General features: G+C 43.7%; 1 protein-coding gene across 1 annotated transcript in view; it reads left to right on the top strand.

Annotated features, from left to right (window-relative positions):
* The first annotated feature begins 511 nt into the window (after positions 1–511).
* The window catches only part of SLAMF1 (signaling lymphocytic activation molecule family member 1), a 41,983-nt gene continuing 16,429 nt past the window's right edge, over positions 512–26,065 (top strand). Inside the window, exons 1-4 of the mRNA XM_002760176.7 lie at positions 512–665; positions 10,089–10,427; positions 12,362–12,646; positions 23,000–23,089. Coding sequence (XP_002760222.4) covers positions 593–665; positions 10,089–10,427; positions 12,362–12,646; positions 23,000–23,089 — 787 coding nt within the window. The 5' untranslated portion in view covers positions 512–592. The remainder of the gene's footprint in view (positions 666–10,088; positions 10,428–12,361; positions 12,647–22,999; positions 23,090–26,065) is intronic.

Raw genomic sequence — 26,065 nt, 5'->3', positions numbered from 1 at the left:
GACCTGCACTTGCCCCTCCCATCTCTCTGTGACAGTGACACCAGCACCAGACTGCACGTTGAGGTGTTATCTGAAATTACAAAATAAAACAGAAGTAAGAGGTCTATGAGCTCATCACAATGCAGTCACCTAAGTTCAGCTGTGAACTGCCACATTTCAGGAGCGGTCCACCGAAACATATTTTCTTTGCAATCCAAGAAGACTTACAGGAGAGAACTGCTCAGAGAATCTGTGACATCCAGTTCCTGGAGACAGCTAAGGAAGGAAGGAGGGGTGCCTGTTTCTGCCCAAAGCCAGGGTTTGTCTACACAGTTCCTTTCCTGGCTCCCATAGGCTAAGTGCTTGGCTTCTTGAGAAGCCTGCTTCTTGAGAACAAAAAAAAAGTGATTTAAAGCCTCATGGGAGATGAGCAATCCTCAAGACACACAGAAAAAGTCCCAGTGATACAGGAAGCGGTTCAGGAACCTGTTGGTTCCTTATACATAAATTAGACAGCAGAGGCGCACTGCATGACACAAAGCTCGCTTCTGCCTGCCGTCTGTCAGCAGCTGTCAGGCTCTGGCCAGGACCCCTTTTTTCTCCTCACTGGCTGATGGATCCCAAGAGACTCTTCTTGACCTTCGTGCTATTTCTCTCCCTGGCTTTTGAGCCAAGCTACGGAACAGGTGAGTGTTCATCTGCATGAGGTTTTGAGTCCCGTGTTAGCTGCCAGGAAGCCGCATATCTTTGTGGATGGAGAGAAGGTGCAGGGCTGGGGACAGTGCTTGCTCACCTGTACCTTAGGGACTGGCTCTGAGCTTCAACTGCCTCTTTCAAAGAGGAAGGAACATTATAAGTTCCTGGGCCCTTGGGTTTCCAACCCTCAGTCTCACCAGTTTCCAAAGAAATGATTAGCTCTAGGCCAGAGGCTCCAGTCACTTTTCTGAGCAGTTTCAGGGTGCCATGCTCTGGTAGAAGTTCTGGTTGAGTGGTTGGTTTTGCATGGGCATCCTTCTGGCAAAGACCCAGCCTAGAGAGACTGTGCTGGATGCAGTGAGCTCTGGGAGATGATTTGCCCTACATCCCTGACCTACGAGGAAATCTGTGCACATGCAGGCAGACAAAGCAATAGCATGGGTCAACAGAAGGCTTTGGCTACAGTGGGAAGAGACAGTAGAAGTGAAAACTCCAAGTCTTTGGCTGAGAACAGGCAGTGGCCACAGTGTGGTCATACTCGTAACTACTTTCTTGGAAGAGAAGGTCCAAGACAGCAAGTGGGGAGAAGTTGGGATTTCTGGAGACTAGGGCTGGTTACGGTGTGTGGGAAATGCAAATTGGGAACCCTCAGAGAGTAGTTCCGGCCAGAAGGCCAGGCGAGAGCTATTTTTGGATCTGGGCTCTGCTCCTCTTTTTCTGGCTGTCTTCTTCCCAAGGCAGACTATTGCTTTCTGTTTGGAAGTATCAGGGCTATGACAAGAGGTATTTGAGAAGGAAAAGGCCAAGCAAGAAGTGGACTTTGGGCTGCCTGTGTGAGTGGGGTGAGAAGCTCCTTCTGTTTGTTTGTTTAGACTGTGGGAGGTAGTCTGGAGCAGAAGAGATGGCATTACGGACAGCGGGGAAATCCTGAGGCCCAGGGTGTTTTAAACTTGGGATTTTCATGACCACAAATCCAATATAGACTTTTCCAGGAAAAGCCCTGAGATATGCCAGGGATGTGTCTTTTACCAGACAGCCAAATGAACAGGACTTGTTCAGCCCACTTTCTTCTGGAATCTGCAGACCTATGACTTGTACCTTCCAAGGTCTAGGAGAGGAAGAACTGGGCTCAGGGCTCAGAAACCAAATCCAGCCACTTTAAGTGGTCACAGGGAAAGCCAAGTCTCCCTTGTGGCACCCAGTTTGTGACTGCACCATTTTTGGGCACTTCTTGGTGATTGTAAGGAGTGATGGTGCTGAACTGTGAGCGGGACGTTTCCATCTCTGGCTTGCTGGCCTCTTGGACCACCTTGCCCATAGCACCTTAGGCACTGCTGACTGATAGCTACTCCTATTGAAGCTTTGGAGGTCACTGGTCAGCAAGAAGCAGCTTAGCCCCGCAAGGCAAGTCTATCCAATCGGAGGCGGCTCACTTCATTGCATGTTTTCTTTTCTGAAATAGTCACACATTTTTTTCCAGTGTTTTTATTTTTAAATGCCCACCCTTTTGTGAAACCCCAATAAAACCCAGACAGAAATGCTTCGCAAGTGGGGCAGGTTAGTCATGACAGATTTGCCCAAGCAAGAAGCTTTTGTAAAATTGGCACCCACTTCCATTCTGATTTCCACTCAGCTCGACTTCTAATTCCCAGAGTGGTAAAAATCAAAAAGTCCACATGTTCATTTCCTAAGTAAAGTGAATTTTTCATTTTCCCCAATGAGATTTTTTTCAATAGACTTTATTTTTTAGAGCAGTTTTAGGTTCGCAGAAAAATTGGGCAGAAAGAACAGAGATTTCCCATATACCCTGTGCCCCATGCATGCATAGCCCCCCCTTTATCAATATCCCCCGTCAGGGTGGTACATTTGTTATAACTGATGATCTTACCTCCATGAGTTTTTTATTCCTCCGTGCAGGTCCTCTGCACCTCCTTCACACACTCTGGGGGGAAGGTGAGGGACAAGTGCGTGGGTTCTAGACTTGGCCTAACCTTGCGTGTTTAGTGGCCCATTCTATCCCCAGATGTCAATCTAGGCACTTCTATTTCTCAAAAAAGTTCATATTGTGATGTGATGCTGTCTCCAGCACTGGACTGGAAATCGGAGTATCAGGGCTAATTGGTTGTATCCATAGATTGATTTTGAATGATCCCATTCAGCAACCATTAAGGACACATGATGTGGCAGCCACTGTGCAAGGATGCAAAGTGAGAGGAAAACAAAATGAACCACAGCCACTGGCCAGCACCTGACACTGTGTCTGTACCGAGAGCCTGTCCACAAATGTTTGTTGCATGAATAATATTAGTATATACGGCATACTTGCTCCGTACCAGGCACTGTTCTAAATGCTTTCTGTGTGTCAGTCATTTCATTTTCACACCAACCCTATATGATGTGTATGTATTATTGATATCATGACAAGTTTATAAATGAGGAAAGGGGCACAGAGTAGTTTAGCAATTTCTCTGTGCTCACATAGTTGTCTGACTCCAGAGGCTTCAATGAGTGAAACTGGACGAGCCTATTTTTGGGAAGCAGGAGTAGGGGGAATGCTAAAATTTGTATCCAGGTCCCATGGTAAAGATTAGCATGTGCGATCTACAATTGAAGCATATGAGTTGAATTGAATTGAATTGAAATAAATTGAAGTATAGAAAATTTCAAAAGGCGAAAGACTGGTAAAAATCACAGAAGCATGTAGAGGGCATATAAGAAGTATCTGACCTGGAATTTGGAAAATGCAAACTTTTTTTCATCACGCCAATGTTCATTTAAATTTTGTTAACTACCTTGTTTATTGATTATCACATCCATGAAACATGTCATGTCTATGAAATTTCAACAGTACAAACGAGTATTTAGTGAAGACTAATCTCCCTTCCATACCTCATACTGGAGACATGTATGTGTGTCTCTTGTGTGTCTTTCCAAATGTATAGGTCTTCGTGTTTGATAGATCGTAGGGTGACTATAGTTAACAGTCATCTATTGTACATACCAAAATAGCTGAAAGAGAATAATTCACATGTTCTTAGCATAAAGAAAAGAGAAATACTCAGTACATATCCCAATTACCCAGATTTGATCTTTACACATCATATGGGTGTATCACAGCTCATGTACTCTGAAAATACATACATCTATTATGTATCAATTTTTTAACATGGCAGAGAAGAACTCAAGGCTTAAAAATAAAGAGGGTGGGGACATAAAACTTATCTGGACCTTTCAGTGTCCTGGTGAAGAATACCAGCTTCCTGATGCTTTTTTCATACCATGATAATTCAATCTATAGTCATTTGTATAGGTAATTGCTCTGATCCAAACGAATAATAAAACTTTTCCCAAGAGGACCAAATGGTTACAGCCTGAACAAGGTCCCTAGGTTAAGTGCCCAAGGTGCCGGGAAGCCTGGAGTCACTATCTTCCTAAGCAGGACAGCATAAACTTGTGCCATCATTATGCAACATGCAAGAAGGAATGCGCCCCAGAACCCAGAGACGAGTCCCAGGACTTGCCGTAAAAGCCGACACATGTAAGGGACTGTCTGGCTACCGGGGAGATTTCTTTACCCACCAAAGTGTTGGAGTAAGGAGCAGACCTTTAGGAAGGGGAGTGGAGATAGCTGCGTCCTTCCCCTTTACAGGCAGGGAAAATAATCTGTGCTTGTTTCTTACCTATGGAGTGTCTGGTTATTCACATAGAACAATTAACCTTGCTTTTTATCACATCATCCTAGGGGGAAGGGAGGCTACAGCATTTACTATTCACTGTGAGTCATTTAATAAGAAAACTGACTCTAATCCAGAATATCTCATGTGCAGATTGAGAGGGAGTATTCCACAAAAATCCAACCTATCCAACCTATTTATTTGAGGCTAAGTTTTTAATATTCATTTTTATTGATTTTATCCCAAATCTGCAAACGCAGAGGTCAAGAGTTTCAAGTGTTTAGGGGGAATGACAAGTGGTCCGTTGTACCTGAAACCTAGGGTTCATATTTAAGGCACTTCCATGTCCTCAGCTGGCAAGTGGGGAAAAGGATCCCCACCACTTTCCTCCATAACATACCTCTTAGGGATGTTCTAAAGGCAAATCAGAGTTCATTCTGATTTTGGAGGGGGAAGAACTTGGACTCTGAGTTGTCATTTGCTCATAATACATTCATCCCATTCTGTTTTATTAATTCACTTGGGCAACAAGAATTTACTGAGCTCCTACTATGTCCCAGGTGGGTGTTAGGGATACTGTAATGAATAAAACAGACACAGTCCCTACTGTTGGAAGCTTATAAGAGTAAGGGATTAGAGGCATTGAATCAGAGTTGAACATGTGATGAGAGATATGAAGGAGTGCATTCGTTGTCCATTGGAAGCCTCTGGCAGGAAAACTCAACCTAAGCCAGGAGTCAGGAAAGTCTTCCCTATGAAAGAGATGTCAAAATGGAGACCAGCAGGATGGAAGTTGTTAGCTAGGCAAGTAAAGGGTGGTAATAGAGTCTAAGTCCAGGGAAGGTACATGCTAATAGACCCAGCAGTGTCAAAAAATAAAAATAGGACTTTGACTGATGGGGATACAGTTTAGAAAGCAAACCCAGACAAGTTGTCTTTTCTTTCTGAGCCTAAATTTACCAAAAGAACTGTGGGGCCCATGAGTTCTGTTCCTTCTCTACCTGAAAGAATTCTCTAGTAAGGTGCTAAAAGCGCATATGGAAGCATCAGGACTCGGCAAAAAATAGAGTTCAATAAAATTAAAAGGGTTACCATTAAGTAGAAGCCCATCTTGTGAAAGGGTTGGCTAAATCCTACTATTAATAATTTTTGGGCAAATTCCATAGACCCATGTGAATCACTCACTTTTCGAAGTTGAAGTACCCATGAAGGAAAGTGAGTTGGTGTTAAGAGCTACAAATGTTTCCTCCCAGACTCTCTTAGTAAACAAGGGCTGGCTGAATCACAGACACACTGGAAAACACTCATCAGGCAGCAGGATGTTTCAGGAGCAGGGTCGCCACTTGAGGGGTTTTATGAACCACTTTAAAGCTCCCACTTATTTTTCCACGTATGCTTAGGTGAGGGTGATCTCAAGTACCCCCTCCAGACCCCGACACTCACACACTCAGGCGTTGCGTCATTATTCTTGATGTGGGTTGTGGGGTGTAAGGGTCTCTTCCTGATGAATTTTTGGTTTCACTCCTTATGCCTGAGTATGCATAAACCACTCAGCCTCTCTCATCTGCCCCTCCCTTTTTCTCTTTCTCCTTCTATTTTCTTTCTTTTATTTTTTCTTTGATTGTTTTGGTTATTCCCTTTCTCTCTTATATCCCTCTTTCTCCTCCCCCCTGGAACTCCAAGTTCTGAAAGCAACCTGGGTGCAAAGAGCCTGCAGGGTTAGGTGGGAAAGGGTGCGTGGGACTCACTGTGGGGAGTGGTGGTGATGGGTCACGGTCTGAAAATGGGAATTTTTATTCTTTTTTTTCTTCCTATCAAAGTTGGCCTTAAACACCAACACTATGCTAGCAATTCTTAATCTTGTTTTGAATCTCAGCTCTCTTTAAGAAATGGCATTATGGATGTGCTCCCAGAGAAATATACATATGCTCATCTACACAATTTTTTATACAGAAGTTTGGAAATTCATACTTGCACTTATGGCTCTAAATTTTCTCTTGTTTCTTTATACATAGAAGTTTAGGTTCAGGATTCAAGAGGTTACTCTCTTAGGTACGATGCCTGCACTTCACGTATGTGGCCACCAAAGGGGTCACATTATTTAGACATTCAGGCATCTGTAAGTGTGGCTGGAAGAAAATCCAACATGCTTCCCAATTTATTAATGTAAAAACAGCCACCACCACAATAACTATAATGTTCCTCATCTCATCGAGCAGCAGGCGAGAGCACTCTGTTTTAAGGTTAATATATTAGCAATATTTTAAAAAACAAATGCCTAATTGCCTTTCTCACTTTTCCTTAAGAATTATGAATTTCAACCACTTGAATCCTGATTTTAGCCCAGGTAGAGTGCTTCTTCTTCTTCCTCAGTCACTGAATCTTCAATCTACTGTTAGCTGAGCTCTTTACTGAACAATGTAGGGATTTCAGGGTATTTTGGTGATGAGAATATTTTGGCCAATGTGTCCAATTTTCCAACAGCTCATCTTAGCCACAAGTCACTTGTCAAAGAGTCTCTTCTAGGTAGCTGCATTACTTAAGCTGATGGTTCTTGTACTCTTCTGACTTTCTTATCAACTAGTACAATCTGTGCTCTCTTTGAGTCATGGGCTCCTTCTTTTATGAACACTAGCTTATGGTTAAGTTCAGTTATACACACACACACACACACACACACACACATATGTTAGACAAAGCTAAATAAGAGGGTTTGGTCAGGTAATATGGTTTTCAGCATACATAATTGAACAGATGTTTATTAAACACCTCCTATGTGCCAAGCACATGGCACCTGTTGGTAGGTCCTCGGGTCAAAATGGTGAACAAAATGAAGTTCTTCCTCTTGAGGCATTTGCAATTCTAGTGGGAGAGACAAAAATGAAACAAACAAATATATAATATAAGGCAGTGGTAGTGCAGAAATAAACAGAAAGTTATTTTAGCTAGATGGTCAGAGGAGGCCTCCCAGGGGAGGATACCTAAAATAAAGTGAAAGAATGAGCTATTGGCCTGGTGCGGTGGCTCACACCTGTAATCCCAGCACTTTGGGAGGCCAAGGCAGGTGGATCACGAGGTCAGGAGTTCAAGACCAGCCTGGCCAAGATGGTGAAACCCCATCTCTACTAAAAATACGAAAATTAACGGGGTGTGATGGCAGGCACCTGTAATCCAGCTACTTGGGAAGCTGAGGCAGGAGAATTGCTTGAACCCAGGAGGTGGAGGTTGCAGTGAGCCGAGATCATGCCACTGCACTCCAGCCTGGGCAACAGAGTGAGACTGTCTCAAAAAAAAAACAAAAAAAAAAAGAGAGAGAGAGAGAGAAGAGATTATCCAGAGAGAGGAACACCAAACCAAAAGCTCTGAGATAGGAACGTTCTTGGTGGGCTTAAGAAACAGCCAGGATCCCGTGTGGCCATAGCGCAGTGATCAAAGAGGAGGGCAGAAAGTGGAGTTGGAACAGTGCTGGGGACTGGGTCTGCAGGACCTTTGAAGCCATGTCAATAATATACTATGGTTTTATTCTATCAGTGCCAGAAAGCCATAAAAATGTAAAAGCAGGAGAGAGACAGAATACGACAATCTTTTCTTTTAGGTTTTAAAAGATTACTCTATTCATCATACAAATGCAGGGAGACCAGCTGGAAGAAGACGGCAGTACCCAGGCCTGGGATGATGGTGGTGGAAATGCAGGAAGTGTGAAGGGCTCAGATACCAGACATATTTTGAAGTCAGAGCCAGGAGGATTTGCTGTTAAAATGAGTGTGGAGCATGCAGAGAGAAAGGAGCCAAGAATGTTTCCAGTGTTTTGTCCTGAGAAACTGGCTGAATTGCAATGTTTGCAGAAGGTGTTTTGGAACCAAGAGTTTGTTTGCTAAGTTGGAAATGCCCTTTGGACCTCCAAGTCCTGTCTTGTGTAGGCATTTGGGAGTACAGTGAAGGGTTTGGTTGGGAGATATAACTCGGTAGCATCCCAGAAATACGGCAGACTGTGAAACTGGGTGAGAAACTGGATGAGTGTGGCTGAGGACGAGAACCCTGAGTAATGGGATGCTCCAGTATTTAGAGGTCCAGAAGAGCAGAAGTTTCCTGCCGAGAAGACTGAGTAGAGGCAGCCTACGGGATAGGAGAAAAACCGGGAGAGTATGGTGTTTCCTGAGTCAAATGAAGACAGCGTTTCAAGAAGGAATGGGTGAAATATGTCAAGTACCCCTGAGAAAGCAAGTAAGATAAGGACTTTGACTTGGCTTAGTGGAGTAGACAGTGACCTTGACAAAGGTGGTTCCAGTGAGCAGTAGGGAAGAACACCTGTTTATAGTGGGTCCAACAAAAAATGGGTCTGGACATGGGAAAAGAAATTGTAAATACACATTAAAGCCCTTTGCTGTAAAGGAAAACAGAGTAATGGAGTGGTAGCTGGGGATGGACCTGGGATCGGAGAGAAATTTTTGGTTTTTTTTTTGAGACGGAGTTTCACTCTTGTTACGCAGGCTGGAGTGCAATGGCGCGATCTCGGCTCACCACAACCTCCGCCTCCTGGGTTCAGGCAATTCTCCTGCCTCAGCCTCCTGAGTAGCTGGGATTACAGGCACGCGCCACCATGCCCTGCTAATTTTTTATATTTTTAGTAGAGACAGGGTTTCACCATGTTGACCAGGATGGACCTCGTGATCCACCCACCTCGGCCTCCCAAAGTGCTGGGATTACAGGCTTGAGCCACTGCGCCCGGCTGAGATTTTTAATATAAGGGAAACTACAAGTTAACATGCTGTGTATTGATGGAAATAACGTAGTAAAAAAACTGACAACACAGGGGACAGAGGCGATTGCTAAAACAAAGCCTTGGAGTAGGTGAGTGCTCCATGGAGGAAAAGGCTGGCCTTAAGTGGGAATGTAGACCATCCATCCAAGTAGGTAGGTTGATTTAGTGGTGGTAATAAATGGAAGTTCTCTTTTTGTTTCTTCTGTTTTATTTTTCAGTGAAACAAAAAGCAAAGCTGTCACCTAAGAGAGGAGGGGGAAGGCGGGTTGTGGGTTTGAGGAGAGAGGAGGTGTTAAATAATCAGCAGCAGGATACCTTACAGTGGTTTGAAAGGCTCTTGGTTTTTTTGGTTTTTTTTTTTAACCTTGTTGTTGGCTCAGCTTTTTTGAAAAAGAGACATGCAGTAGTATCTCACTGTCGACATTATTAACTCTCTCAGGGTGTTTTGTAGAGAGAGGATTCCACAGTTTGAACATGGGCTTTCCCCTTCCTGACTCCACATTCCTCGGATTTTTCTGTTTTTCTTATGATCTGAAATGGTTCCTGGGCTCATGAGCTCAGAATCACTTTCATTTGCTCTCCATCCTTCATCCTATACATTCAATGGTGGAAAAATCCCTGGTAGAGGATTAACAGACCTGGATTCTAGTCCTGACTCTGCCACTTACTAGTTAGGGAAGCCATTTAACTTCTCCGTGCTTTTTAGATGCCAGAACCACAAATCTGAGTTGATAAAGACCCAGTGCTCTAGTTAGTCTATACAACTCTATCCTAAGTAATTTTAAGATTTCTATTGAGAGTTTTGAAATGTTGAGAATATAGTGGGGAACCTCATGGCAGTCCTTACAGACCACAAAGGACTTGGCAACCCCAGGGATAGCCCAAGAGGAAGAGCCTCCCGCCTGTCCTTCCTGATCCACAGACACGATGTTTTCTAAAGGCCTTAATAATAAGGGACTCTCTTTTACCTCCCACAGGGGGGCGCATGATGAACTGCCCAAAGATTGTCCAGCAGTTGGGAAGTGATGTGCTGCTGCCCCTGACGCATGAAAGGATAAATACGAGCACGAACAAAAGCATCCACATTGTCGTCACAATGGCAAAATCACTGGAGAACAGTGTCGAGAACAAAATAGTGTCTCTTGATCCATCCGAAGCAGGCCCTCCACGTTACCTAAAAGACCGCTACAGGTTTTATCTGGAGAACCTGAGCCTGGCTATCCGGGAAAGCACGAAGAAGGATGAGGGGTGGTATTTTATGACCCTGGAGAAAAATATCTCAGTTCAGCGCTTCTGCCTGCATTTGAAACTTTATGGTAATAATGGCGGCTTCCCCAGTCCACACTAGAGGGGCAAAGCGCTCCTTTGACCAAGAATTTAGGTCTCTCTCAAAAGCAAAGGGTATTCAGAATTGGAAGTAACTTGAATGATCTTCTAATTCAAGGGTATTTAAACCTGTTGTTGGGAAGACGTTTTAAAGGTTGACATTTTTTTTCCAAATTGAACATTGATGGTAGCACTAGTTACTCCTACTCCCATTTCCCAAAGAAAAGGGGGCAGCTCCCTGTGGGCTGGAGGGCCTATATCTTCAAGAATCTTGGTTTGCAAATAAGATTTTATTTGAAAATAGGATTTTTTTCTGATTAAAAAAATTGAATACCACAGATGAAACCCAGCCTCTCTCATACACGCAGACACTGAAAGCTAGAGAGAAGCGGTTAGCACATTTACACACATTCATGTAGGTGTTTCACTGCACTGGGGTTCTGGATAAAGAAGGCTGAAATCCAGCCCACATGCCACTTGCTAAGCCCTGCACTCCCGCACCAGATCACACCTACCGGGTGGGAGAAGTGCCTTTTTTGCATTTAAACAAAGGCTTTGGTTATAAAGTCTGTAAGTTGCTGCACTTCAACTAGGAACCAGGTCCACCTGATTCCAAGGAGAGTGGTTTTTTGAGCCTCTTTAACTGCCTGTCCCTCTTGAGTGCACTCAGGGATTGTGTCTCTTAGACCCAGAGGCTCATCTGAATTCCCAGGGGTCCTGATAGCCATGTGGGGCTTTTCTGCTTCTTCAAAATGACATCCTTATGTCTGGGGATGGGACAGGAATTCCCACATAACCAGCATTTGTTTGAAATTCTCAAATATCTAGAGGGAAGACAGCAATACTTTCACGCGTCCTCCCTTGTCCCGGCATTTCCTTCCTTCAAACAGTCCCTGCAGAATTCCCGTGGCACTCCAACAGTGACTCCGGGGCAAGATTGCCATGAGCATGGAGGCTGCACAAGATGCATTTTCAAAACAGTGTGGATGCCATACATTCCATCCTTTTGTTCCTAGTTTCCTGTTTTTGTCACATCTGTGATCAAATTCTTACTTTGGAAAATGTGGCCTCTGCAACCATGGCATCAAGCCAAGGGAAGAGTTTGGATTTCGCAGTAAGACAGTTCTAGGTTCGGATCTTCACTTGGCCACTTAGAAGCTGGGAGATGTAAGACATTCCACCTCCCTGGGACTTGGCTTTCTCATCTGTAAAACAGGAATAATTATAACTAGAGTTATAATTGTTGAGAAGATTTAAAAAGATGGTAAATGAGCACTGTGATTGTCCTATAATAGTTGCTAAATAAGCAAGGTTTTACCTTTTAGCTGGGCTATTTCATGGCCTTAGAGTGGAATAGACTGATGAGGTCTATGGTTATAATTGAGGACCTATCTCTATCTCGGACACACAAAAGCACTTGCTACACACCCACCCACTCACCCATGAACAGGCATATGCTTGCACGCATGCACGCATGCTCACACGCATACACACACACACACCCTGCCACACCCATTACTATAGATGAAATCCCACTACTAAAAAGTCATTCTTTTAGGTCTGGGAAGTAACAACATAAGCCAATTAAAAACCATAATGGATGAGTTGACAGCAAACTCCACCGATAGGAGACAGGAGAATAGCAACCTAGGTCAAGAACATCAGTAAGGGCGAATGAAGCCCTCACAGTATTGGTGGAAGGGGCCTAAAAAGCAAATTCTTCTTTTCTATTTTATCCCAAGGTGGTCTTAGAAAGAGTGTAGCGGGCCATGAGGAATAGTGTGAAGCAATAGAGTCCCCGCTAGAAATATATCACACTGAGGGGGAGGGAGAATGCCATTAGTCTTTGTCCTAACAGAAAGGTCAAGTGAGAATTCCCAGGGGTTCATTTCAGTGATGGCTCCCTTCCTCCTACTCCTGACAGAGCAGGTCTCCACTCCAGAAATTAAAGTGTTAAACAAGACCCAGGAGAACGGGACGTGCACCTTGATACTGGGCTGCATAGTGAAGAAGGGGGACCATGTGGCTTACAGCTGGAGTGAAAAGGCTGGCACCCAACCACTGAGCCCAGCCAACAGCTCCCACCTCCTGTCCCTCACCCTCGGACCCCAGCATGCTAAAAATATCTACGTCTGCACTGTGAGCAACCCCATCAGCAACAGTTCCCAGGACTTCATTCCATGGCTCAGATGCAGGCAAGAACCCTCAGGTGAGTGTGCTGGTGGCAGCCTGTGTGCCCCCTTACTGAGCATGGGCTCAGTCTTCACCTGGCCCCGTTGCTCCCCAGCCATGGCATTCACCTTAGTGACAATACTTCACATATTCTTTATAGTTTGCAAAAGTTGTCCACGTGCTCCTTTTGGTGAGCTCACTCTCATGGTGACCAGGGTGGCATTACTATGCTCTGTTCATAGTTGAGGAAACCGACAGGAAATGATAGAGCCAAACCAAGAGCCTAAGACTCCAAGGCACAGCCTTCTTCTGTGCCTCTTTCCTTGGCTCCAACCCGCAAGGTTGGCTGGGTGAGGCGGTGTAGGTGGGAGGCCTGGCTCCCAAGTCTATGCTCTACTAATGCTGGGGCAGTTCTACACCATCAATAAGTATTTATTGATCACCTACCTGATACGAAATGGTGAATAAATATATGTGATTTCTAGCAATTCATTGTAAAGATAAGACATAAAACATTTGTTCAATAGTGAGACACAAGATATAATGAAGGGCCTCGTTTCATGGAATTGACTGTGAATCCCGTAGCAGGACCAGGAGAGTCAGAAAGAGAGACTAAGAGTTGGACTGTGAAGTTTGAGGAATAATGATAAATTGCATAGCGCTTTATCATTAGCAAAGCACTCTCGACTGCTAATCTCTTTTGATTCTCACAATAACCTTGCCAGATAGGTGTTATTATACTTTCATTTTACAGACGAGGAAATTGACGTTCATAGTATTTAAGGACCCTCCTCAAGCTTTTTAAAATTGTAAATAGTGGTGTTAGTCCCTAAACCTAAATCTTTCTTTCTCTCGAGAAAGACTGTTCTTTCTCGAGAAAGAAAAGCATTATTATTCTGTCAGCAAAAGGAAGAGAGAGCTTATTAAGTAAGCCCATCTAACAGCATAGAACACAGGCCCTTTTCACCAATAGATCTTGTGTCCCTGCCTCAGGCAGGTTCAGGGACAATAGGACCAGGGTGCTTGCTCTGCAAAGCATTGCTTACACCCTGACGTTCTCCTCTCTGCATCCACTGGGGGTTCATAGGAATCATTCCAGTGGGTCTTCTGCCCACAGGAACCATGGTGCCCATGTGGGGGGCTTTCCCAGGTGGTCATGGATGAAGGGACAGGGGAATTCAGTCAAGTAGTGCCCTTCCACATAGTGCTGCCTGTCACAGAGACTATCCTGGAGTATTCCCAGATAGACTGCTGGGAAATCCCACCTGGCCTCCTCTGTGCACCTGGGAGTGCTTTAGTGAGTCTAACCCACTGCTTATGTTTCTTCCCCAGCCATTTCATAGCCAGAGTCCCCAGTCTGTTCAGTTACTGGCTGTGTCTGGCTGCTTGTCCACCTTGCATACAAACCTCATTCAGAGGCTAATGCCCAGCTCTCCCCACCCACAGTCATTTAGAAGGTGCTGGCAGGACAATCAAGCAGGGCAGCATAGTGGGTAGCATATAGAATGTGGCCCCGGAAGTTCTAGAGCCAATGCTGCCCTCTCTGCTTACACAGGTAAGTCCCTCAACCCCTCTGAAATTTAGATTCTTCATCTATAAATAACAACAACTGGTGGGTCATTATGGTTTGCTAAGTGCCAGTTATGTGGTATCTCAGTTAATCCTCACAGCAACAAAATAATATAGACAGTATTAGTATCCCACTTCACAGATGAGGAAACAAAGTTATTGAAAGGTTAAGTAAGGCCACACACAGAGCAAGTGATGGAGCTCGGCTGTCCGATTCTGGAAGCCTTATAGGTATTGATAATGCACCTAAAATGCCTTATAAACCATAATGAAAATGTACTTTTTATTATAAAATCTACAAAAATACAATGTATTTTTAAAATTTAAATGAGGAAGCAGTAGCCCTTACCTCAGCACTGCCCTCTCTGGGTATAGCTGCCCTCTAAGAGTGCAAAGACAGGACACTGAATATTTTACCTTGGCTTATCCCAAAAAACGGGCAGAACTTTCTTCATGGTCTTCAGTGTAGTTTAGAACGAATTGAATTAGTGCATACCAAAGTGTTGGTGGGCCATGAAGCTTACACTAAGGGCACTTGGCTCAGGACGTTCTAAGAAACCACGTGAAAATTCACTTACCCATCTAAGCCACTCTGAGGACCAAATATACACCAGTGGGAACCAGATTTACTGAGTAGGAAGCAGGTTCTTATAAGGAGCGGAGGGACAGGAAGCAGTAGAAACCTGGTACCACAGGAAGGGTCCTGTCAGTTAAGAGAGCTGTCCAGCCGTTTCTCTCTCTTGGGTCTCTGTTTCATCCTCTGTAAAATGAAAAGGGCGAACAAGTGAAGTCCCTCCCAGAGTTGACAGTCCTTGATTCAGTGTGTGTGTGTGTGTGTGTGTGTGTGTGTGTGTGAATAAGAACACAAATAGAGGCTTGCCACCGTGTATGGGTTTGCTAAGGCTCCTGCAAGAAAGGGCTGCACACTGACTTAGTTACTTGCACAAAGGACCGAGTGACTCAGACAATCAAAACGCATTGGCTCTCGGCTGTAGATGCTAGAAGTCTAAAGTCAAGGTGTCCGCAGGATTGTCTTTCTCCGAGGGCTGTGAGAGAAGGATCTCTCCTGGGTCCCTCTCACTGGCTTATAAATGTCTGTCTTCTCCTTGTCTCTTCACGTCATCTTCCCTCTGTGTGTATTTCTGTGTATTTCGGCTTCTTCTAAGGACACCAGTCACACTGGATTAGGGCCACCTCTTTTAGTTTGCTAGGGCTGCCATAATAAAGTACAACAGATTGGGTGGTTTAAATAACAAAAATTAAATTTTCTCCCAGTTTGGGAGGCTGGAAGTTCAAGGCGAAGGTGTCGGCAGGTTCGGTTTCTTCAGACGCCTCTCTCCTTAGCTTGCGTATGGCCACCTTCTCACTGTGTCCGCACCTGGTCTCTCCTTCGTGTGCTCACACCCTGGTCTCTCTCTCTCCTCTCTCTTTTTCCTGGTGTGTCTTTGCGTGTCCACATTTCCTCTTCTTATAAGGACACCAGTCACGTTAGATTAGGGACCACCCTAATGACCTCTTTTTAACTTAATAACCTTTAAAGACCCTGTCTTCAAATACAGTCACATTCTGAGGTCCTGTAGAGCTTCCACATAGAAATTTGTGGGGAGACACAATTCAGTCCCTAACACCACCCTAATGACCTGTTTAACTCAATTAACCCTGTAAAGATCCCATTTCCAAATAAGGCCATAGTTTAAGGAAATCAACACATTAATTTGGGGAAACACAATTCCACATGTAACACAAGTAGAGACGCCTCCTCCCCGCCCTGCCAGGCTGCAGGGATTCGGGACCAGGCCCTGCCTCAGAACCAGATCACACAACTGATTTGTGGCCTGCCCTTCCCAGTATACCGAGTTGCCTAAATACTGAAAGCAGAATTTTATTAGGACATTGATTTGCATTTGCAAATGAGTAATGAATACGACCAATCCTTAAAACACTGCACTTAGTTTGACAAAACATTTACTGAGTCTCTACTATGTTCCAACATTGTGCTAGGGGCTGAGTACACAAAGACAAAAAAAACACGATCTTTGCCTTAAGGCAGAGGACAGCTGTATAAGTAAATAATGGTCCTAGATTAGACAGTGTGACTGACGTAAAACAGAAATATATGCAAGGCAACAAAGAGGAGGGAAGTATTAACACTGTCCCGGGGATTAGAGAGGGCATCCCAGAGGATGTGACATAAACTGGGTTTTAAAAATGAGTGGAAATTATCCAAGCTGATGAAAGACATTCCAGGCAGAGGGAGGAGCAGATACAATTGGGTCTTGCTCTGTATTATCTTGTAGGTGATGGGAACTAATATAGAGTTTTAGATAGAGGAGTGTCACCATCAGTCTTGCTTTTCAAAGAGAAAATCCAGTGGTATAGAGAACAGACTGGGGCAGAGAAGATGGGGAAGAAAGGGAACTGCTCTCTGGGGGCCATTATTGCAGTCATCCAGCAGAATGATGAGACCTAAGCTGAAGCAGCAATGTCAGTCAACAGAAACTTCTTTCTAGGGCGCAAAAGGGAAATTCCAGCCTTGGGATGAGGGAGTGGGGGTCTGACGGTTTGTTAGAGGTTGCTTCACCATCTGTCATCAGGACAGTGATTTTAAGACATTTTTTCATTTTCATTAATGAAAACCTCCCTGTGGTTAATAATGTGATGAGACGGAATGCAATGTGATGTCAGCACTGTCTCTTGACAGGACTCACTTAAGTTAAACAGTGCAAAAACGTCTGTTCCTTGAAATCGTTTTCTTTCAGTGACATTTGTCCAGGTCATATATTCATCTTTGCTCCAATCCCCATTTCAGTGTTTTCATCATAACGAAGCATCTTTATCGCAAAGTCCAAATCCTAGGGTGCTATGAAGTACTCTGGCTAGGTCATGTGAAGCCAGTGGATGTGGGTCAGCTCTGGACAGCGTGTGACTTGCTGCCATCCTCAGTGACTGTATGCTGAAATAGATATGCTTGTGCTAGAATGAATGAGTCTAAAAAAGAATGCCCCTGGAAGCTCATCTTGAAGAGAGGATCTTTTTCAGTAGATGAGCAAAACGCTGGCTCAGCATGTCTGAGTTAACTCAGTGAAAGAAAAGGCTGGCACCTCCCAGTGAGCTCCGGAGGCATCCCCTTTCTAACAAGGTCATTTCTTCAAATAGGGAGTTCCCATTGTTTCAGAGTCACTTAGATGTTCCAAGCACAAAGACAGGTCTCTCTCCAGGGTCTTCCCAATTTAGCGAGCCTAACAATGGTGAAAAGAAGAAACCTGGACACTTTGCACAGCTCAGAGCCTGGACATGTGGCCACACTCACTACAAGGGAAGCTGAGACACGTATCTCCTAGCTGGGCAGCTACATGCCCAGACAAGACTGTGTTACCATGAAAGCACAAGAGAAATCACATTGGAGCATAACTAGTAGCCTCTGCGATGCTGGATGGGATAGGCAGGTTGAAAGTGATTTTTTTTTTCTGGAAGCTGTGAGCTCTGTAAAAATGTTTACTTGTATGGTCCCAGACCTTAAATTAGCATATGGTTCATGAGCATCCTTCCCCACCCCCAATTCTGAATGGAAACTGCCACCAGCAAGAATGTATCTCTTGAAGATGGCAGCCTTGCTGAACCACATGAAAGGCAGGAAGGAGCTCCGGCACGCTCCCACCGTTACGCTAACATCGCAGTATCTCCTGGGTAAACTATATTTTTTGTTTCTCAGATTCTTTTTCATTTTCTTCTTCATCTTCCTTAAAAAAAAAAATAAGATTTGGGGACTTGAGAAGAGAGAGAGACATGCTTTTGTGTTTCTGTGACAACAGACTTTCAGAGACCAAAAAAAAAAAGCTCTCTAGCTTTTTGCTTGGAGGTGTGACTGTGTGCCAAGTTGTCATGTTTAAATCACAGCCAATAGTGGGGAGGGCCCAGGGTGGAGACTCGAGCAAAGCGCTCTTCCCAAATGGCATGTGAGTTCTTGATCAGCCTGCTCAGCCACCTCTAAGAGCCTCGGAAGTAGGGGGAATTCCAAACCTCTGGTTCAAAAATGCTCAGGTGGCATTTCCTTGTGAATGAAGGAGACAGGAGCTTGTGGATCCCAGGACAATTTTGATTTCTCAATATCACCATCCAGAGAGGCCTCACTACATGACTGAGCAAAGAGAGGAAGAGCTGGAGCTTCAGCCACAGGAAACGGTGGTTTGAAAATGGGAGCACAGGTGTCGCGCTGATGGCACACACACACACTTGCCTCCTGGCCCCATCTTGTTATTGTAACATATAAGCCAAGTGGGTCACTGCTCCTTTGCTTTGATTCCTGCCTTGGGCCATTCAGCAGGTGATCCTGCATTCCTTCTGGTAATTTTTAAAGAAAAAGGTACATAGCAGTCTTTTTCCGGATCCATTTTTGTGGATTCTAATTTAACTTAGTTCATCGAGTGCATACTGAGTGACCTCCTGCCCTATATTGTTTCAGGTGGAATGGAGGACAGAGCTAAAGAATAACATACAGGGCTTACTTAGTGGAACTTGCAATCGAAGTGGGACTTCTATATCTTACTAGGTAGAAAAATATAATATTTAAAGAAACATATTATAATCAAGGAACTGCTACTAGAATTCCTCTTTGAAAAGGAACCGTACTTGTTTAGGCTGGTACCTTAATGAATGCTAGAAGGCAGGTGGAGACCCCCGAGGAATCTGCCTGTGGGTTGGATGGTTCCGTATGAGAAAGGAGGCAGATGAGGCTTGTGCAGAAATGGGAAGAGAAAGAGAGGGTCTGGGCCTGCTAGGTGATGAAAGCTGCCTGGTTGACAGTGGAATTTGCTCCCTGGGACCCTCCAATCTTCAGTAGAGGACTTAAACCCACAAAATTCTTGGTGTAGGTTAAAATTTTTTTTTGGTTTGTTTGTGGAAACTGGTTGTATTAGTCTGTTCTCACACTGTGAACAAAGACATACCTGAGACTGGGTGATTTATAAAGGAAAGAGGTTTAATTGGCTCACACTTCCACATGGCTGGGGAGGCCTCACAATCGTGGCTGAAGGTGAATGAAGAAGAAAATCATGTCTTGCATGGCAGCAGGCAAGAGAGCTTGTGCAGAGAAACTCCCATGTATAAAACCATCAGATCTGCCAGACTTATTCGCTACCCTAAGAACAGCATGCGGGAAACCGCCTCATGATTCAATTATCTCCACCTGACCCCACCCTTGACACATGGGGATTATTACAATTCAAGCTGAGATTTGGGTGGGGGCGCAGCCTAACCATATCCCTGATGAAGGGACTGAACCTTGCACCCAAGACAGCACAGAATAGAGCAAGAGGGGCTATAGGAGCAAAGACTTAGAGAACCATGAGCAAATTACTCCCAGAAATTACAGAAATCATGTGCAGCTTGACCCCCAACAAGCTGTAATAGTAGCACCTTTTTCATATTTATTCAAATTCCTAAGAGCACAGAGTCTCTGACATTTGACTTCCACGTAAATATCATAATTAGAGAATGGCAACAAATGGATGAGCACCAAGTGTAAAAATACTTTGGCCTACTATACAGATGGGGAAACTAAGCCATACGTAAAGAACAGATGGGGCTGAAGCATCTCCGGACACCAGTGAAGAGACTCCTTTGGACTTGAGATCAGATTCATTTTCTTGTCTTTCCAATCAATCAGCAAGAATTTACTGAGACTCTACTTCCTGAGTACTAAGAGAGCTGCAAAATAAGTGTAAGAGAGGGTCTCTGGCCACCTGGAACCTAAGGATTAGTTGGAGAATTGAGGCTAAGGAAGTAACTGACATTTATTGACCACAGGATGGATTCCAGACATTGCTCTGGGCACTTTCCGTAATTACTGCATGGGTTTCTCAGAACAACATTGTGAACTTATTGTTATGCTCATTTTACAGATGAGAAAATTGAAGCCACAGAGGATGTGAGTAGCCTATCTATAGTCACAGAGCTATCAAGTGGTAGACCCAGAATTTGAACCTATCTACCTGGCTCCAAATACTACCACTGAAAATGGTCTCTCCATGGTAAAGACGATGTTGCCAAAATTCAGGTTCTAAGATACATGATATAAACCACAGGTGCTGGTGCTGCAGGAGTTCAAGGGAGAGGGAAGAACAAGAGCTGGGATGGCCAGGAAAGGTAACACAGAGAAAGTAAGATTGGCCTGGGCATCAAGGCTGGAAGGAGAGTATGGGGTGGAGCCTGGGGCCAGGGATGAGCATGAGTTGGGTGGAGGATAGTGAAGGATGCTCAGAAGGCTTTTGACTCAAAAGATTTGAGTCAAAAGGGCTTTGGCATCACCAGTGCCTTCTTTATGGGGGCCCCATCTCTAGGCTAAAACACAAACCAAAAAATCTGCAGTTCTCATCTTATCCAACTCTGTCACTGACTTTTTCTGTGGTTCTAGTTACTCCTGTCTGAGTCTAAGTGTCCTCAAAATAAAAGTAGTGGGTTGGGTGAAATAGGCACTATACTATACTTCCCTTAAGCTTAAAAAAAGTCTGTGGTTCACATTTGTATTCAAAGATTAGGAAAAAAATTCGAGCTTATAAAATATCTTTCAGGACCGTGGCCAACTTGTGTCTCAGATCTAGATGGACGGGCAGAAGCTTGTCTTAGGACAAAGGTGGCTGATTGCTTTCATCCTCCTGAGACCCTAGAAAGATAGAGAGGGCCGACATTATCATGTCCTGCAGCCTTGGTGCTGCACCCAGTCATCGTTAGTTTCTGTGAGTTGGTGGGCAGCAGAGCAACCAGCACCGGGTGCGAGGGAGAGGAGGCTGACTCGACAGGCCTCACCGATGCCCTTTCATCATGTTATTTTCCAATTCCAAGGTGCTACTTTTCTGTTGGTTTTATTTTTTTAATCTCAAATGAAATTGGAGAGAAATAATATCTTTTAAAGTGATGTAAATGGCAGGGGTGTTTCTTCTCAAATCAACTGTTACATTAGAAATTCTCAAAATATCTATGATAGAAGAAAAAAGAGGAACTAGTCTCAAAATAGTAAGTGCTACTAGAATAGTTTGCTGGATCAGTTCCATAGGCTGATGAAACACAAAGTTCAGGCTATTGGCTTTGCTTCTTATCCTGGTATTTGAGTGATTTCTCCAGCAGTTCCTGATGTCGGTATCATAAACCTTGAATGGATCAATCTCACACACACACACACACACACACACACACACACACGCTCCTGCACAGAGGGTTCTCAGTGACCATAAGTCACTCAGGGTAGAACTGCTCCCTCCTCTAGCATCAACAATGATTCGAAATGTCATGCTTTATACAAATTGAGAACTCTCTGCCTGCCCCTAACTTTTTTTTTTCAATCAGAGCATATGGCTGTTGAAGCTGGTACCAGAATTAAAACATTTACTTTAGGGAATAGAATCCATAACCAAGGTGCTTGCAAAGCCAGTTCAGTAAGATTCCTTGGGCTAATTTGATGTATGAAAGGCCTAAGGATAAAAAGAGAGGCTCTTTTCAAACTCGGAAGGAAACTTGTGGTCAGCTATCAGGGTGGAGGCCCCCTTGGATCTTGGTAGGATGCCTTTTACAAATTTGTCGAGATTGTCTGTATCTTTGGTCACTCTGTAAACATCTGGTTGTGTCCACCATGATTCTGTTCCTTTGGAACCCACTTTTTTCTTTTTCAATTTCTGCCCCACAAATTCATCACAGGTTCAACAACAAGCAGGCTTATTCCACAACCATCCTTCTAACTTTCCCTTCCACATCAATGTTACCTGGTGTTACTCTATTTAGAACCTTAGTGTGAATACTCTACTTAGAACCCTAGTGCTTCAGGTTGGTCCCCACTGTTCACACCCTGGTCTAACTTTTCCCAAGCCCGTAAGTGTTTTTGGCTCTCCAAGAAGTCTGTCTTTAGTATTCAGCCACATTTCTACTCCTAAAGCAAGCTGTTAGTTATTGAGGTTCTCCAGGCTGTTTTCCTTCTCTGCAAAATGGGAGTAATGAGTGTACCCACCTTGTAAGATTACTGTGAGGATTAAATGTTAGCACACATGATGCACTAACAATATATGGCCCATTGCAGTGCTGAATAATTGTTTATTATGATCTTACTGAGCTACGTGTCTTGGGGCAATAGTTCTCATTCACTGTTTTTCAAAGTGTTGCGCCTGGTCCAAAAGGATTTGGTAAAGTGGGTAAAGGAGACAAAGCAATGAAAGTTGTCTGTCTGATTTTAAGCCTTGGTGATTAGTTGTCAGGCTAATTTTAAACATGAGGATGATTTAGAGGAAAGACTAAATGCTTTCCTTTCAGTTCAGGTCTGCTGGGTTTAACACAGTTATTTGCATAAAAGGACAACAATAGCACTGTGATGTTTATCTTTTAAAAAGAAAAGTAGATCTTTCTCCCAGTGTCTCATGAGAGTAATGTGAATTCACAGGGACAGCACATGGAACCATTATGTTCTCTTTACTCAAAATGGATACAGGACACATTAGAAATCTTAGGATAGAGAAACTGGGCAGAGAGATTGACTTAGGAGAGATGAAGATAAATTTAATTTTAGACATGTGGTCGTTGAGTTAAAAATAAAGCATTTGGATAGAAAAATCTTGATGAAATTAAGAATGTGAAAGTATATAGAGAGAAATTAGAATAAGAAAACAGACATAAGAATCTTCAGTGGTCTAAAGCTGATCTCTAAAACCATGAAAACAAACGTCTCCCTTGGGAGAGAATGCAGAAATAGAACATGAGGCTCCTTTATCCGACTTCATGTAGGATGTTTTTAAACTCAGAATACTTTTGAGATTGGTCTTTGACCTTTTTTTTTTTTCAGAGACAAATATATGGCCAGTGTATCTTTGGTTGTCCGTAGCGGGGGTCATCATTATCCTCATCGTGATTGCAATAGTGCTGCTGAGAAGAGGTAGGTGTCTGGCAATAAAGACATTCTGATCGCACTCTTTGTGGTAAGCAGGGGACCTCTTGCCACGGGCTCGGACTTGCTGTCACCACGTTGGCTTTCTGCATGGGGCCACCTTTGCAAAAATACTAGATAAACATATCCTGGTTCCTTGCTTAATTCAGTCTAATTCAACATGTCTTGATCCCCTCTACTAGGCTATGGAGAGAAATAGAAGAGCCACAGGTTTCTAATGTGAGTGGCATTATTCAGATAATTTCAGTTCAGTGTGACTGGCACTGCCATCAAGGTAAAGACAGGATGCTGAAGAGATGTACAAGAGGTTTAAGAGTATTCACTGAGAACAGAATTCAGAAAACTCTTGGATCTCATCCAAAAAGTCACCAAGGTTAAAATGAAACCAGTAAGGCACAGTCATTCCCCTGCAGTTTAAGCATCTAGAGGTACCATCCCCTGTCCTCTCTTCCAAATTTCCCTATGATTCAATATCTCAGGGCATTGTGCTCTCTTCAGCCACCCTGACTACTACCAATCCACACTGGAGTCAAAATGTCCTGACCAGGACCAGGAAAGATGCCCCGGCTGCCTTCCCATGGTAAGGATAGAACTTGATCCTCATACCACCGAGCTGATGACTGATTTCATTCTCAAGTAGATCAATATCATCTACATGTAACCTTCTTAGAAAAGCCCTTACCTCGGCACTCCAATGTTGGTTTTGCTTATATAAAAAAAAATCTAGATTGTGAGACAAAGCGACCTACTTGTGTCTCATTTCCTCCATCTAAGAGTCAGCTAGGGAGGAGGGATGGGTGATTCAGATAGAAATTACGTTGACAGCCTATGGGGCTGCAGGTGGGGCAATCACGTTTAGCTTGTGTTATAAAGAAACAGTGAGATACCCGGGATGAGAAAACTGGACTGAGCTTATCCGCATTAACCCACCTAGCAAAGTTGCTGGGATCCTACCCCATACACTTTCTTCAACTATGCTTGGCTCATCACATGGTTGTGCTCTAAGGGAATGGCGTGCCCCATCCCACAATTCCCCATTACCTTCCTCAACACATATACCCATCCTCACCTCCAGTCACCATTTGTCCCTTGTAAGTTAGCAACACAAAAAACTCTGCCTCACACTTGTGGTAAAATCTATATTTAGTTGCTATAGTTTCCACAAAACGTTGCTCAAGAACTTCTGTTGGCAGCTTCTAATGATATAATCTTCAGAATGCAGCCCGACTCTGAAAGCTTTCAGTGGACTCTTTGGCAGTGTCATGCCAGGAGAACACACTGATTAAGAATGTGGGTATGGGCACTGGACAAACTTACATTCAAATGCACATTTTGCTACTGACAAGCTGTGTAGTCAAATGACTTAACTTCTCATCTGCAAAACAGGGGAAATTTATGTACCTCATGGTATTGTTGTGGGGACTAGTATCAATACACAGAAAACACTAAGCACAGTGGTTCCCATGGATGAGTGTTAGATAGATACATACATACATAGACAGACAAATCTCTTAGTGTAGGGGAGTTAAAACACCAATGTTTAAGTGTTATGGCCAGGAGAGGCCTGCACTGGAAGCATCTGGAAACAATATCTAGAACAGTTTTAAAGTATTTGGAGTCATGGTAACGTAAGACTTTATGCTTCAGGTAAGAGCTGAAAAGGATATTACTCTACACTCTCATTTTACAATTATGGTAAGAGAAGAGATCCATTGACATGACATGATTTATGCCACACAGCTATTAATGGCTGGAATGTAAATGTCCTAATTCTAAGGCCAAGACTTTTTCATTAGAGCCTAAGACCTTGCTGACTTGGAGCCGAGTTGAGCTTGCTCCTGAAAACCTGTTCTTGCAATGGGGAAAATAATCTGAGTCTGAATTATCTTGGTCCAATGGTACTTTTAAGCAGCAACAATCAGCCTCACCTTTTCCATCTGTCTAACCATTTAGGACTGTCCTCCCAATCTGACATTTGAGTCTGAGCTGACTGCAAGACTGAAAGTTTTTGAGGACTGGAGTCTGTTCTCTACTCTATTTGTAGCCACCACAGCACCTGAGAGAGTGCTGGGCAGGCATGTCTAACTTTGCAAACACTCATGGGGACTAACAGGCACCCCCTTTGCTACCTCCAACTGCTTCTTGAGTCCTTCTCTCCATTTTACACACACACACACACACACACGCCTCAGAATCAACTCTGACCAAAAAAGTGAAGTTGAAACCACTAGGCACACCATGCTCATACCCACACACACACACACAAAAAAAAACCCATGTTGACTTTCCTTGAATTCTTGGAACTTCATCAGTGGCTGGTCAACATTTCCTCCCCAAGACTCACACCGTCACACAGCACATTCTACCATGCTTACCACATACAGACATACAGACCGGGCCTTTCCCTTCCTCTCTTATAGGAATAGAGCTCAGCCTGGCCAACATGCCTGCTGCACAGAGCTGACCTACGGGGATATACTCTTAAAAGTAGTTTCTTCTTTTCCCCTCCCTCCACCCCTTCTTTTCACAGGTACTGGAAAAAAAAAAAAGGGTTTCTTTTGGGAATAAAATTGGGTTGGTTAATGGGGGAAGGGGACTTAATATTTTTTACTTTATACTTTTCTTCACAATTTTTGTTTTATGGTGAGAATAAATTACTCCCATGATTTAAAAAGAAACTTTTTAAAATTGGCTAAAAATTAAAATGTTCTGTAACTTATTAATTTCCAGAGACCCCAGGCCCTGAGCAAAATATCCAGATGGTAGGCAACAGAATGACATTGTTGCTTTCTTTTCCAAATAGTCCCAGATGGAACATCCCTGCTACACGTCCCCCCACCCTCATCCCCCACACATCGATTCCCCCAGAAATAGGGAGGTGAGAAAGCTGTGAGTGAAGCTGGTAGTAAGCAGCTGGAAAATACAAAAGAGGTATAAATAACTAGCCCTGCCCTCAAAGGACCT

This window comes from Callithrix jacchus, chromosome 18, assembly GCF_049354715.1.
Source record: "Callithrix jacchus isolate 240 chromosome 18, calJac240_pri, whole genome shotgun sequence".
NCBI lineage: Eukaryota > Metazoa > Chordata > Mammalia > Primates > Cebidae > Callithrix > Callithrix jacchus.
Note: the sequence above shows the minus strand (reverse complement) of the source record. Positions and strands in the feature narration are given on the sequence as shown.